This window comes from Canis lupus (genome assembly GCF_048164855.1).
Source record: "Canis lupus baileyi chromosome 16 unlocalized genomic scaffold, mCanLup2.hap1 SUPER_16_unloc_6, whole genome shotgun sequence".
Lineage (NCBI taxonomy): Eukaryota > Metazoa > Chordata > Mammalia > Carnivora > Canidae > Canis > Canis lupus.
The window spans coordinates 43855-58687 of NW_027326433.1; the positions used below are offsets into that span (position 1 = coordinate 43855).

Here is a 14833-nt window from a genome sequence, read left to right on the forward strand (position 1 = left end):
CTAAAATGAAAGAGATTATAGAAAGGACAGTGAAGGAAGTAAACGGGGCGCTAGTTACAGTATTTCCAGAAAGTTTAACATGCTGACCTCAACATTTTAAGTGCCTTCTCCATGCGTGCACACAGGGTAGACCTCAAGGTTACTTGTTCTAGATTGACAGGTGTGTTGAGTGTAGGTGGGACGCGGAAGTTTTCCATCCTAATGTAAACGGAGGGCTAGTCCCTTGGTTTCAGACTCTCACTCCCAGAATGAATTGCTCACCTCTCCCCTCCCCCATGCCCCCAAGCCCCTCCCACAGGAGTTTGGAGCCATCGCTGATTCAGTGGTAGGTAGCCTCCTCCTAACACAGTAGTGAATTAAAACTCAGACATGCGTATTGAGAACTTAGAGGAGTCTAGGGCCATACCACCCTGAACGCGCCCGATCTCGTCTGATCTCGGAAGCTAAGCAGGGTCGGGCCTGGTTAGTACTCGGATGGGAGAACTTAGAGGAAATGGCAACATTCAGAGTAACCGTGAAGTGTGCTCCCCTCCCCACTGTCCCTGTGCTTATTCTTCAGGTCAGCCTCTTTTCTTAGAAGCAGTACAGCCAGGGGGAGGAGGAATGTGTCTCGGATTTAAGCTTTGAAGAGGACAAGTTCGATCCGCCAGAAGTGGACTAGCATTTTGAATCTCCCGGGACGCCAGGTCTTCTGCTTCCTGGGGAAACTGCTCCACACCCCGACCCTACACCTCAGAGCGGCTGGAGTCTGGGTCCTTGCAGACTCCAGCAGCCCAAATCCTTCCCTGTAGCTCGGCGGGAGGTAGTGGTGGCCTTTGCAGGGGAAGGGAGGCTTGGCCTGGGGATTCTGGGGAAGAGGCTTGAACCAGGGGCTTCGGAGCCCAGCCGCACCCCAGCTGTGCCAAGCTCACAAAGGTGGTAAATAAAGGGTGGGACGCAGGCGGGGGAGGGGCGCGCAGTTGCTAACAATGGGGGCGTCACCGGGCTCCCTGAACATTTCGGTTTCTCTGGCGAGACCGAGCGCCCCACTGGCTTGGGTCTCTGCTCCGCAGAGTATCATGTCCAGGCTTTGCCTCTCCCTTTTTTTTATTTTTACCTGGCAACCGTCGTGGTTGTTGGGCCAGGCAGCTCCGCTTCCCGCGTGGGCCCGTCGGACCTCCGGCCCTCGGAGATCCCCGGAACCCCCGGAACCCCCGGAACCCTGGTCTTCGCACTCTTCTGAACTCCTGCATGAATCGCTCCAGGCACTTACCCACCCCGCAGAGGCGGGGGGGGGCTTTAATAACTTGAGGTCCTCTGCTCCAGCCCAGATATCGGCCCCGCCTAAGCAGTTGACTGAGACTTTGGTTCCATTCCTGGACACGGATTCAAATGGTGAGCTGCCCCCAGAGACAGATCAGTATCTGAATGACAAGCCAACCCTGCACGAAAGGCTCTTACAAGTGGTTCCAGCGTTGGGTGATGAGAATCAGGCCATAGTTCTACCTCCTCCACTCAAAAGTAAGATGAAAACTGGAGATGAGCCAGAAGATCACCAGTCATTGGAAATACTTGCTCCACCTCTGGACAGTCAGGGTTTAAACCAAAGAAAGTTTTTTGTTTCATCCCCAAACCTGGACAAAGATCTAGTTCAGCATCGAAGGCTTGCCAAAGTTGTTATTGGAACTCCAAACCAATTTGCAAATAAAGAGCTCCTAGAACAACTGCAGGACGATTATTCAGATTCTGGTATGGATATCATATACCCTGAGGAAAACCGACCAATGGATTTCCCAGGGGGACCAGATCAACCCCCAGAGCTCCCTGAGGAGCTTGAAATTTCTTCACTCCTGCAGGAGACCCCTGCAGGACCTCTCCAGTCCACTGTAGAGGAACCTGAACCTTTTGTGCCTGGAGTGGAGGCCCAGGCCAAGCATCCAGAGTCCCCTGAAGAGACAGAAACACCTCCACTTCTTCAGGACGCTCTATCTCAGCCTCCAGAGATCCTTAAGGAAGCTGGAAATTCTGTAAGCCCACAGGAGGCCCCAGCTGAACCTTCAAGTACCCCTGAAGTCCAACAGGAAGCCTCAGCTCAACCTACAGAGGCACCTGAGGAAGTAGAACCTTGGACCCCTCAGGAGGCCCCAGCTCAGCCACCAGAGGAGAAGGTACCACCTCAGGAGGTAAATGTGCCATCTCTGAGTCAGAATGAAGCTCAGCGGCCAAAATTACACAATGTCACTGTTAAACCTGTAGATTTGGCACTTACTGTAACTGTGACTCAGCCTCCACAGCACCCCAAGAAGGCTGAGCCTGCAATCCTGCAAGAACAACCAGCTCAGCCACCAGAGCTGTCTTTGGGGGAGGTGGAACCTATTCCAACCCAGCAGGAGCACCCAGCTCAACCTCTAGAGCATCATGAGGTGAAAGTTGCACCTCCAGGTCACCATCAGGTTCAACAGTTAAACCTGCCCAATATCACTGTTAAACTTGCAGGCGTGCAGGTTACTGTAACACCAGAACCCACTACAGAGGTGGGACCTTTGCCAGTTCAACGTGAGTCTGTCACTCAGCCCTCTGTGCCCCTTAATGTGGAACCTTTTGCAACCCAGCATGAAGCCCCAACTCTGCCTCCACAGTCCCCTGAGGAGAATGAACATTTGCCATTTCAACAGGAGACTCCAACTGAGTCCCCAGAATCTCCCACACAGGAGAAACCTCCAACACAGCAGGAGACCCCTGTTCAGACCGCTGGAGAGGTTAAACCTTCCACAACCCAGCAGGACACCCTGGCTCAGGATTCACAGGCTCCTGAGGAGGGTGAATCACCTTCAACCCAGGAGGAGGCCCTGGCTCAACTTCCAGGGACTCAGGAAGAGAAGGAACCTTCTCCACCCCAGCAGGAGGCCCCTGCTGAGCTTCCACAAATCCCTGAGGAGGGTGAACCTTCCTCAATACAGGAGGAGAGCCAGGATCATCATGCACAGACTCCTGAGAAAGCTAAACCTTCTTCAACCCAGCAGGAGGCCCCAACCCAGTATCCACAGGCCTCTGAGGAGGGAGAACCATCTCCAGCTCAGGAAGAGGCTCCCACTCAATTTCCACAAATTCATGTGAAGAGTGGGTTTCCAGAACAACATCCAGCCCCTGCTGAAAATGTTGAACCTTATCCAGATCAGCAGGGAGTACCAACACAGACTGGAGATCTTCCTGAAGAAACTGAACTTTCTCCAAGCCAGCAGTGGAGCTCATCTCTGCCTCAGATGCCTGTCGTAGGTGTAGAACCTTCTCCAGTCCAGCCTGAGCACCAGGCTCAGCCTCCAGAGTCCTCTACAGATATTGTAGCTCAGCCTCCAGTACATCATGAGGTGACATCCTCACGTCTAGGTCCTGGTGAAGCTCAGCATCCAATGTTGCCCAATATCACAGCAAAACCTGTAGATCTGGAGGTTTTCATAACTCCAGTGCCCACTAAGTTTGAACATGCTCCAGGGCAGCAGGAGGCCTCTGCTCAAGCTCCAGTTCCCCCTGAGCAGGTTGAATTTTCTCCAGCCCAGTCCGAGCTTCTTTTCGAGTCTCCAGAGACCCTTGAAGATGAATTTCCTCCAGGCCAACAAGAACTCATAGTAAAGACTCCAGACCCTCCTAAGGAGATGGAACCTACTTCAGCCCAACAGGAGGCCCCAGCTGAGCCATCAGAGCCCCATAAGGAGATTGAACCATCTTCAAATGAGTACACAGTCTCAGCTCATTCTCCAGGGCCCACTGAAGACGTCAAGCCTCCAACCCAACCAGAGGTTCCAGCTCAGCCTCCTGTTCCCCAGCAGGTCCCAGCTATATCTCCTGAGCCCCGACAGGAGGTAGAGCCTTCTGCCACACAACAGGAATCCCCAGCCCAGTCTTTAGAACTTGCTGACAAAGTGGAACCTCTTCCAGTCTCTCAAAAGACCCCTTCTCAGCTTCTACAGTTTCCTGAGAAGGTGGAATCCTCTCCAGTCCTGCAAGAAGCTCCATCTCTACCTCTAGAGCCCCTTAAGGAGGTAGAACTTTCTCCAGCCCAACAGGTGGCACAGACTCAGCCTTCAGAGCTCCCTGAGAAGCTAGAGTCATTTCCAATTCTGCAGCAGGCTTCAACTCAGTCTCCAGAGCCCCATCAAGAGTCAGAACCTTCTCCAGCTCAGCCTCCAGAGCCATCTAAGGAGGTTGAACCACAACTTCCAGTCCATAACGAGATGACAGTTCCACCTCAAGGACAAGATCAAGCTCAGCGTTCAAGCTTGCCCAGTGTCACTGCTAAACCTGTTGACTTGGAGTTTACTGTACCTCCAGAGCCTTCTACAACCCTGCAGCAGACTCTAGCTCCTCCAGAGGATCCAGAGGTGACACTTCCACATCCAGAACATGTTGAGGCTCAGAGTCCAAATTTGTCTGAAGTCACAGTTCAACCTTTAGATCTGGAGCTTACCATAACACCAGAACCCATTACAGAGGTTGAAACTTCAACGATGCAAGAGACTCCAGGTCCTCCTTTAGAGCCACCTGACGAGTCTGTAATGCAGCCTCCCATGTATCGGGAGGTGACAGTTCCAACTCCAGGTCAGGATCAAGCTCGGCATCTATTGTTACCCAATGTAACGGTTCAGCCTTTGGACTTGGAGCTTACCCTAACTCCAGAACCCACCACAAAAGTTGAACATTCTACAACCGTGAGTAAAACTACTGTTCCTCCAAAGGACATGGAAGTGACATTTGCACATCAAGAGCAGGTTCAAGCTCAGCATCCAATCTTGACTGAAGTCACAGTTCAGCCTTTGGACCTGGGGCTTACCATAACTTCAGAATTCACTAAGGAGATTGAACTTCCTCAACCTATGCAGGAGACTCCAATCCAGCTTCCAGAGCCACCTAAGGAGGTTACTGTAGCTCAATCTCCAGTATATCAGGAGGAGACCATTCCAACACCAGGTTGGGATCAAATTCAGCATCCATCATCACCCAGTGTAACAGTTCAACCTTTGGACCTGGAGCTTACTGTAAGTCCAGAACCCACTACAGAAGTTGAACATTCTACAGCCCTGAAAAAGACTATAGCTCCTCCAAAAGACGTGGAGGTGACATTTGCACATCTCGAGCAGGTTCTGTCTCGCCGTCCAAACTTGACTAAGGTCACAGTTCAACCTTTGGACCTGGAACTTACCATAACTCCAGCATCCACTACAGAGATTGAACCTTCTCCAACCATGCCTCTAGAGCTGCCTAAGGAACTTGTAGCTCAACCTTCCATATATCAAGAGGCAGCAGTTCCAACGTCAGCTCAGGATCAAGCTCAGCACCTGTGGTCACCAAATGTGACAACACAACCTTTGGCCCTAGAGCTTACCATAAGTCCAAAACCCACTACAGAGGTTGAACAGTCTACAACTCTGCATCAGACTACAGCTCCTCCAAAGGACCTTGAGGTGACATTTCCACCATCAGAGCAGGTTCAGGTTCAGCATTCAACCTTAAATAAAGTCAAAGTTAAACCTTTGGACTTGGGGCTTACCATAACTCCAGAACCTACTACAGAGACCAAACCTTCTCCAACCATGCAAGAGACCCCAACTCAGCCTCCAGAGCCACCTAAGGAGGTTGTAGTTCAATATCCATTCCATCAGGAGGGGACAGTTCCAACCCTAGGTCAGGATCAGGCTCCGTATCCAACTTTACCCAGTGTCACAGTTCATCCTGTGGACATGGGACTTACCATAACTTCAGAACCTACTACCCAGGTTGAAGGTTCTACAACCACCAAGACTACAACTCCCCCTCCAAAGGACCTTGAGATGACGCTTGCGCATCTCGAGCAGATTCAGAGGCAACATCCAAACCTGACTGAAGTCACTGTTCCACCTATGGACCTGGAAATTACTGTAACTGCAGGATCCAATATGGAAGTTGAACCTTCTCCAGCCAGGCAAGAGACCCCAACTCAGCCTCCAGAGCCACCTAAGGAGGTTAAAGTTCAATATCCATTTCATCAGGAAGTGATGAGTCCAACTCCAAGTAAGGGTGAAGTCCAGCATCCAGAATCACCCAGCATCACATTTCATAATGGGGGCTTGGGGCTTACCATTACTCCAGAACCTATTACAGAGGCTAAACATTCTGCAACCACGAAGAAGACTACAGCTCCTTCTCCAGCGGACCTTGAGGTGACACTTGCACATCGAGAGCGTGTTCAGAGTCAACAGCCAAACCTGACTAAAGTCACTGTTCCACCTATGGACTTGGAAATTACTGTAAGTCACCAACCAGAGTCATCTGAGTCGGTTCTCCCCCCAACGACTCAGCCCTCAGTGGTGCATTTTGCAAAATACTTCCCAGAAAAGGCATATACAACTTTCACTGAGCAGCCAGAACAGAGTGTTACCACAAATGTCAACATATGTGAGCTCTGTACCTGCAAAGATGAGACGCTATCGTGTACTGGTTTCAGCCCAAAGCAGAGGCTCCGCAGAGTGCCTGTGCCAGAGCCCAACACGGACAACAACACCTTCACCATCTTGTAAGAATTGCCTTTTCTCATTTGTTCCCTGCCTCCTGCTTGACACAGCAGCCTTTCTTTGAGGTCTTCCTGGGCCTTCGTCATCTCCCCAACCATGTTGACTGACTCTCTCTTTTTACCTTTTCTTTGACAACTGTCCTTATCTTCATTTTCCTGTTTGCTGTGGTTCCCACGTCTGCACTCGTTTACTTGTAATTGTCCTTATTCTTTATCCAGTTTTTTTAGCCCCATGATTTAATCGCTTAACCTCTACTCTCCCATCTTTATAGCAACATGTCCCTCTTTCCATCTCCTTGGTGATATACAAAAAAGTGGTTAAGAGTAGAGATTCTGGAATTAGACTGCCTGGGTTTGAATTGAGTTCTGTCACTTATTAGCTTTTGATTCAATTTCCTTATCTATAAAATGGGGTAATAGTTACTACCTTGTGGGATTATTGTGAGATTTGGTGAGTTAATACATATAAAACACGTTTTCAGTGCCTCACATATATGTGAGTGTTAGCTATTATTTGATTCCTCAGCTATGTTTAGAACTCATCTTTGTCCCTTGGTTTTCTATATACAGCACCCATTTTATGCCCCGCCCAGGACTCAGTACTGTGGCAGCCATGCAAGTATGGCATTGTCTTTAGAATATGAAATAATAGGTGGGAAGAAAGGAAATAGGCATAGAAAGACAGGTGACCTATAATTAAGTACAGACTATAGGTTCTGTAAGTCACCAGAATCTGTAATCAATGGAGTGTAGGGGTCAGAGAAAGCTGCATGGATAAGCTAAAACTTCAGCTGAGATTTAGAGTGGCTATGATTTGTTAAATACAGCAAGAATAGGGAGTATAGTCTAAGCAAAGGCACAGCTGCGAGAATGATCAGGAATTAAGAATTAGCTTAGAAAAAAAAAAGAATTAGCTTAGGAGGGCAGCCCCAGTGGCTCAGCGATTTATTTAACGCTGCGTTCAGCCCAAGGCGTGATCCTGGAGACTCGGGATTAAGTCCCACATCGGCTCCCTCCATGGAGCCTGCTTCTCCCTCTGCCTGTGTCTCTGCCTTTCTCTCTGTGTGTCTGTCATGAATAAATAAATAAAATCTGGAAAAAAAAAACATTAGCTTAGGAAGCAGTGAAAGATACGGTTATGAATACCCTTGACTATCAGCTAGAAGGGTTTGAAAGTTATGCTGAGATATAGAGAGCCATTGAAAGTTTTCCAGAAAGACATATGTATCACTAAAACAAGAGGATTGTTTTCTATTCCCTATGTAGAGAGATCTAAAGAGGAAAGCTTGATCCAGGGAAACCAGAAAGAATGGTCTAGCAAAAGCTGGGAGTAAAGTGACAAGGGGCCAGAACAGAATGGCTGTGATAGGAGTAGAAAGAAAATCCTGAAAGCATCACAGAGGAAGAAGCAACAAGACTGCGTAACTGCTGAGGGGAGTAGTGGGCAGGGTGCATCCAGAAAAGAGAAAAATCAACTATAACTCTCAGAAATTTCTGTCCCGGATGAGCAGGTGGAAATACAGCAGTTGGGAAGGACAGCCAGTTGGAGGGAGATAAATTCAGGTTTAGGCATCTTTTATCAGGGAACATAAAGCAACCAGAAGGCATTTTGGTTGACTGGAAATGGCCACTAGGCAGATGATGGGCAGATGGCTATCTGTTTTGCCTTATTTCTGACTCCCCTGAAAAAAATGTGTATATAAACGGAATAGGGGGGGGATTCCTGGGTGGCTCAGCGGTTTGGTGCCTGCCTTCGTCCCGGGGCGTGATCCTGGAGTCCAGAGATCGAGTCCTGCGTCGGGCTCCCTGCGTGGAGCCTGCTTCTCCCTCTGCCTGTGTCTCTGCCGCTTCCTCTCTCTCTCTCTCTCTCTCTCTCTGGTCTCTCATGAATAAATAACACCTTAACAAATGAATAGGTAAGTTGTTGCTGAGGGAAGAAGATAAGTTAAAGGTAAGATTCAGTCATATACAGAATTAGTGATTAAAACTGAACTCAGGCATTTCATAGCTTTTTTGAAATACTTGCAATTCATGGATACATTCTCATTTTTTTTAATGTCACAAGCATATAGGATAAAATGTGAAAATCCCACCCAACCCCCCCTACCACCCATAAGATAACTCCTGTTACCATTTTGGTGTCTGTCCTTCCCATCACTTTCCTTTGCAATTTTCCCCTAATCAGGTAATACTTTTTGTTCCTTGCTCAGTAATTTGTTGCTTTTCCCTATGTAACATGTCTAAGAAATCTCTCCATATTAGTTCCTCTCATTTCTAACTTCTCCTAACAGCTGGACAGATTTCAAAAGAAGTCACTGGGCCAAAGCTTTGGTGTTCCTGGCATAGGATTTCTTTACCTTTGTTTCCTGGCATAGGATTTCTTTACCTTTGTTTTCTTTACCTTTGTTTGATACTTTTTTTTTGCCATTTTTCGGTTCAATTATTTTCTCATTGATTTACAGAAAGAACCATTTTAGACACATAGAGGTGATTTGGAGAAAAATACCATATTCATAAAGTAATTAACTGGCATTATCTATCCAAGAAATTAGACAAATAGGAAGTTCCGGTTCTAAGGAGATGGCTTGTTTACACCAATGGCCCCACATTTCTTTATTAATTGTGCAAACTGGGATGCTGATAGCTATGGATATTAAGAAGCTGGTATTTTCTGCATTTGCATATTCCCCCAAGGTTGCCTATGATTCTTTACTTATTCTGTTCATTCTTTTCCTAACTAGTCAAGGATCTGAACTGTGTTTCTTCACAGAAATTTCCAAGGAAACGCTATTTCTTACATTGAGGAGAATACATGGAAGCCATACCGTTGGACTGAGAAATTGTGAGTATATTTTCTCCGAATACGAATACAAAACACTGCATCCTGAGATCCTTCTTAGTCAAAAATTTTGAAGTCAGTATCTTGGAGGAAAGGTATTTCCCCCTCCATATCCCAAATCAACCTCTATTGATGGCAATTCTATGTTTATCTTGAAAATTGAATTTGACAGGCTCTCTTTAAAATTTAGAGTCAATCTAAACTTATTTTCCATTATATAGGAATACATGATTATATCCTCAATATATAAAAATGAAAGAATAGATAAAGTGAACATCTTCTTTGTGTTCTGATCCCCTACCACTGAGATAGCCACTATCTGGATTTAGTATATATCCTTCCAGATCTTTTTCCATGCATTTGTCTACATACATATTTATAGACAACAAAATAGGTTTGTTGTGGGATTTTCTTACCTTGTTTTTGTTTTTGTTTTTATATAAATGATAACTTCCTACAACTTGATTCTTTTGCTTATGCTTATGCTTATAAATGAATCTTTTGATTCTTTTATCTTATGTCTTAGATTTCTTTTCTTTTAGTGTATAGATAGGGGGTTACCCCATTCATGTATATGCCTGTGTAATATATTCCAAAGTATGAATGTATATAGTAATTCTCATATTGATGAATGTTTAGACTGTGTCCCATTTTCTTGTCACATGCGCTGCTGTAGTGAACTGCCTCAACCATGCATCTTTGTGTATGTGGGCAGGTATTTCTGTAGAATAGATATCTAGAAATGGAATTGTTTGAATAAAGACTATGTAGATGTAAAATTTTAATGGCCCTCAAAAAAGTTGTGCCAACTTATACTCCAACCCATAGACCATGACAGCATTCACATCCTCATACCACCCACTACTGGATATTCTCCATTTCTTGGCTGGTCTGATGCGTGAATAAAAGGGGTCCCATGTGAATTTGAAGTTTTCTGATTACTTGTAAATTTAAATACCTATGTTTACTGAACATTTGTATTTCTTGAGTGAATTTTCTGTCCTTTGCCAATTTTCTGTTATCTTTTATAAAAATTGATCTGTAGAAAAAAGTCAATGTAGACACAAGTGTTTTTAGAAAAAAAAATATTACAATCAAAGCAATCAACTGGTGTTTTTATGAGAGTTTGGTGTCATATCATTAGTGCAACTTGAGCAGAGAAGTCATAAATGACTCCTGAATTAACAATAAAAGACAGTAATCATAGCAATCTAAAAATAGGGATTATGATCCCTCTAAAGTAGATTTCGCCCCTTAGTCTGATATCTTATTGGTAAGGGAGAAATGCTAGAACTAGGCATTTGTTTTTTATTTTGTGAATTTCTTAAATACTATGTGTAGTTTATATTTCTCCATGATAGTGTCTGACTGGGATATTTTATTTCCCAAACTTATAAGAAAACTGAAAATAATTGTCGCAGAAATAAATAACGTTAATTTTCTTTAGGGAATGGAGGGGGATGGGTGGGCTGTGGACAAGGGTAGTAGAAAAACTTTGCGTTGTGTACTATATACCTTTGGAATTTTGGGCCATGTGAATATATTACATATTTTTAAAAAATGAATTGAAATTAAAAAATTAATTTTTAAAAAGCATGTGTTTGGGAATTTATATACTAGAACACGAATGTGGTAAGTCCTGCAGATGTCTGGTTCAGCTTGAAGGTTATACCTTGTAAGCAGAGGTTCCTAACTATGGATCACTGCTCTCCTGGGGCAGGATTTTAACCTGTTTTTCTATATATCTATTGGATGATATCTGCCAACAGTAGAATGAATAAAGTGTGGAATAGTCATAAAATGGAACACTATTTGTTTGAACCATAAAGCCACATAAGTAATCTCAAATTTTCTGATAGCCACTTAAAAATTAAAAGTAAAAAGAGAGAGATGACATAAATGTTAATATATTTTGTTTAGCTCTTATAGCCAAAATATTATTTCGACATATAATTATTATACCCATTATTAGTAAGATAGTCTATGTTTTATACTGTCTTCAAAATATCCAATATCATTTCTATCATGTAATCAGTATAAAAATTATTGAGAGTTTGTGTTCTTTTTATGTTCTTTTTTCCATAGTAACTCTTTGAAATCTCAATTTGATTGCTAGTCTTTTATCAAGAATACTTGTTCTGTATTTAGATTTCATAAAAATTACAGTTGAAAAAGTAATATCACATACCTACATTGTTGCAAACATATTTAAACATTTTCTAATAACTGTTGAGTATCAGTTTTTTCATTTGTATTTTAAAGTAAAAAAAATTAATTAAATAAAAACTTCAGCTCCTCAGTCACACTAGCCACTCCCAAGTATTCAGTAGCCACATGTAGCTAGACATGCAATAAATACTAGGTATTGAAATGAACCAACCTCAGCTACATGCAACAATATAATGAATTTATAAGATAATATTGAGTGAAAGAAGCAACATAGAAAATAATACCTGTGATTCCATTTATATAAAGTTCAAGAAGCGACAAAACTAAATTATGTTGTTTATGGCTGACATATGATAGGTAAAACTACATTTAAAAAAGCAAGGAAATTTGAGGTCCCTGGGTGGTTCAGTCAGTTAAGTGTCCAACTCTTGACTGGGCTCAGGTCATGATCTCAGGGTCATGGGATAGGGCTCCACACTCAGCCAGGAGTCTGCTGGAGATTCTTTCTCTCCCTCTGCCCCTCTCCCAGCAATTAATCTTTTTAAAAAATTAAAAAAGGCAAAGAAATTATTAAAGTCAGGATAATGGTTACTTCTGGGGAATCAGAGAGAGGGTTGTGATTGGAAGGGGCACACTGAAGCCTTCTGGGATGCTGGCAGGGGTTTTTCTTGATACAAGTGGTGTTTCATGGGTATTTGCTTTATAATTATTAAACTGAATATTTATGTTATGTACACTTGATGTGCATTTTTTTAGTTCTCAAAAAAAAATTTTTTTTTTGGTTGGGGAAAAAACAAATGACTTTACCTATAGTGCTGTATGGGGCTTCCAACATAGAATTTAGAAAAAGAGAGGAGGAAGTGTCAGTTCTGCCAGTATTGTTGTCATCTAAACCAGGGTTCTAGCAGAGACTTTGTGATCCAGAGAGTAGACATTAATATGCATTTTGGTTCAAATAGTGGATGGCTGTGTGTGTGTGTGTGTGTGTGTGTGTGTGTGTGTGTGAGAGAGAGAGAGAGAGAGAGAGAGAGAGGAATAAAGAAAAAAAAAAGGATTTGAGTGGAAACAGCGCAGAGCTCAGTACTCCTAAATTAAAGAAGAATTAGTATATTTAGGTGGCACCATTACACAGGTTTCCCTCCCAAATGGGAGTTAGTCCTGTGTAGTGAATAGTTGTAGTTGTTTTGCATTTTGATGCAGAAATAACCTTTTCATTTTTCAGAATTCTCAGTGAAAATTATTTGACTGAATTACATAAGGACTCATTTGAAGGCCTGCTATCCCTACAGTATTTGTAAGTTAATTAATCACTTATTATGAGTTTTTAGTTATATTATCTGTAAAATAAATATGGGGTTCAAATTAGATAATCACTATAATTTCTTCTAACAATAAATTTCCATCTCTAGCATTAAATATCTCATATGCATTTTCAGTTTTTTAATTCTATAGACAAGATAAAGATAGAAAAAGACCCTTCAGTTATAGAGCAAAAGGGGTAATTAGGTCTGAGCAATTATGGATGCACATATGAACCTGTCTTGTAAGTGTTCATATACCGTGTGCTTACATTTATACTTAATTTATGGCTCATGGATCAAATCATGCTCAGGTCTGTCTTTATACAGCCTGAGTTAAGAATGATTTTTACGTTCTTAAAGGGCTGTAAAAGAGAAAAGAAGAGAAAGAGAAGAATATATGACAGAGACCATATATGGCCTGCAAAGCCCAAAATGTTTACTATCTGGCCTTTACAGAAAAGGTTTGAAAAAGTTGGTTTAGTAAAATGAGAGGAATTAAAATTAACCTCAAATTGTCACCTACAGGACAAGAAAATATAGAACACTTACATTATTTTGAATGCCATTAACCCAGAATGTTTTTAATATTTAATCTAAATTAAACATTTAAATATTAAATATTTAAGCAGGTTAATTATGTAAGCAGTATTATCAAGTACCTATTAAGTTACCAAGAGAGCAGATTAAGGATTTCAGTGGGAATTCTAGCACCAGTATTAAAAATAGATGTTTAAAATGATGGTTAAGGGGTACCTGGCTGGCTCAGTTGATAGAGCAAGTGACTTCGGATCTTGAGGTTGTGGGTTTGAAACCCACATTGGGTATAGAGATTACTTAAGGAAATAAAATCTTTAAAGTAAAATAAAATGATGGTTAAGTATTATGGTTAGAAATGTTTACATTAAGCAAACATATCAGAAATGCCCCTAATTTAACTAATTATAAAATAAAATCTCTCCAGCCTCATTGTCAAGGAGGAAATGCTTCTTTAGTATTTCTAGGTATACATACAGAGATACCATGTTCTTTGCTATAAAGGTTCAATTTTTATCTTTGTCTGTGGCATCCAGAGCTGTGTAAGTCATTAATCCCTATTAATGATGCTCTTGAGCAAATAGAGTCTTCTTGCAAATGTAGAAGGTTTAAGGATAGTGGGTAAAAAAGAGCAAGAGCATGATTAAACACTAAGAATAGTCCTTTAAGTTATCAAACCTTCCAAGTCTTAGGGGACAGCCACTCTTGTATTGGTTTTCTTGGCTACTTCTGTGATCTGGACTCTAAACTTTACAAACACCGTTTGTAGAAAATCAAATGAGATAAACTGCTCAAAGGATTAGGCACTTCATTACTACTACTATGAAATACTTTGTAAGCCAATTATTTTATGTTAGCTGAAGTGTTCTCATTCATTTAAAAAAAAAAAAAAAGGTCAATCAAAAGCTAATATGACAGGCACTATGCCCAGTATCATAGGCACTCAGATGATTAAGACAGGCTTCCTACCCCTATAGGAACTCATGATCTCACAAGGAAAATAGACAGAAGCTCAAACCATAATGCACTAAGCACTAAGTGGATGACAAAGTGCTGAAGAGGTGCAGAAGAGGGAGCCATAAAGTCATAAAACTACATTTCTTTTTACACAGTCATTTTGTTTCTGCTATTCACTACCCAGCTCTTTATATTTATTTTTTAAATATTTGAGTTTGTTTTATGTCCATGTGTCAATTTTATTTTTTTAATAATAAATTTATTTCTTATTGGTGATCGATTTGCCAACATACAGAATAACACCCAGTGCTCATCCCATCAAGTGCCCCCCTCAGTGCCTGTCACCCATTGACCCCCAACCCCCGCCCTCCTCCCCTTGCACCACCCCTAATTCGTTTCCCATAGTTAGGAGTCTTTATGTTCTGTCTCCCTTTCTGATATTTCCTACCCATTTCTTCTCCCTTCCCTTCTCTTCCCTTTCACTATTATTTATATTCCCCAAATGAATGA

The 14833-nt window shown here is 42.6% G+C and overlaps 1 protein-coding gene across 1 annotated transcript; it reads left to right on the forward strand.

The window, feature by feature from the left end:
* Positions 1 to 369: 369 nt before the first annotated feature.
* LOC140629588 (uncharacterized) lies at positions 370 to 14305 on the forward strand. Its single transcript, XM_072819075.1, has 3 exons — positions 370 to 6526; positions 9294 to 9365; positions 12754 to 14305. Exons 1-3 carry the CDS (start codon positions 969 to 971, stop codon positions 12827 to 12829), a joined length of 5706 nt encoding a protein of 1901 aa, XP_072675176.1. The 5' UTR covers positions 370 to 968; the 3' UTR covers positions 12830 to 14305.
* Positions 14306 to 14833: the final 528 nt, after the last annotated feature.

Coding starts and splice junctions, on each gene's coding strand:
- LOC140629588 (XM_072819075.1), top strand. CDS start 969: ATGGGGGCGTCACCGGGCTCCCTGAACATTTCGGTTTCTCTGGCGAGA. Junction 6,527..9,293: donor AACAACACCTTCACCATCTT/GTAAGAATTGCC, acceptor GTTTCTTCACAG/AAATTTCCAAGGAAACGCTA. Junction 9,366..12,753: donor TACCGTTGGACTGAGAAATT/GTGAGTATATTT, acceptor TTCATTTTTCAG/AATTCTCAGTGAAAATTATT.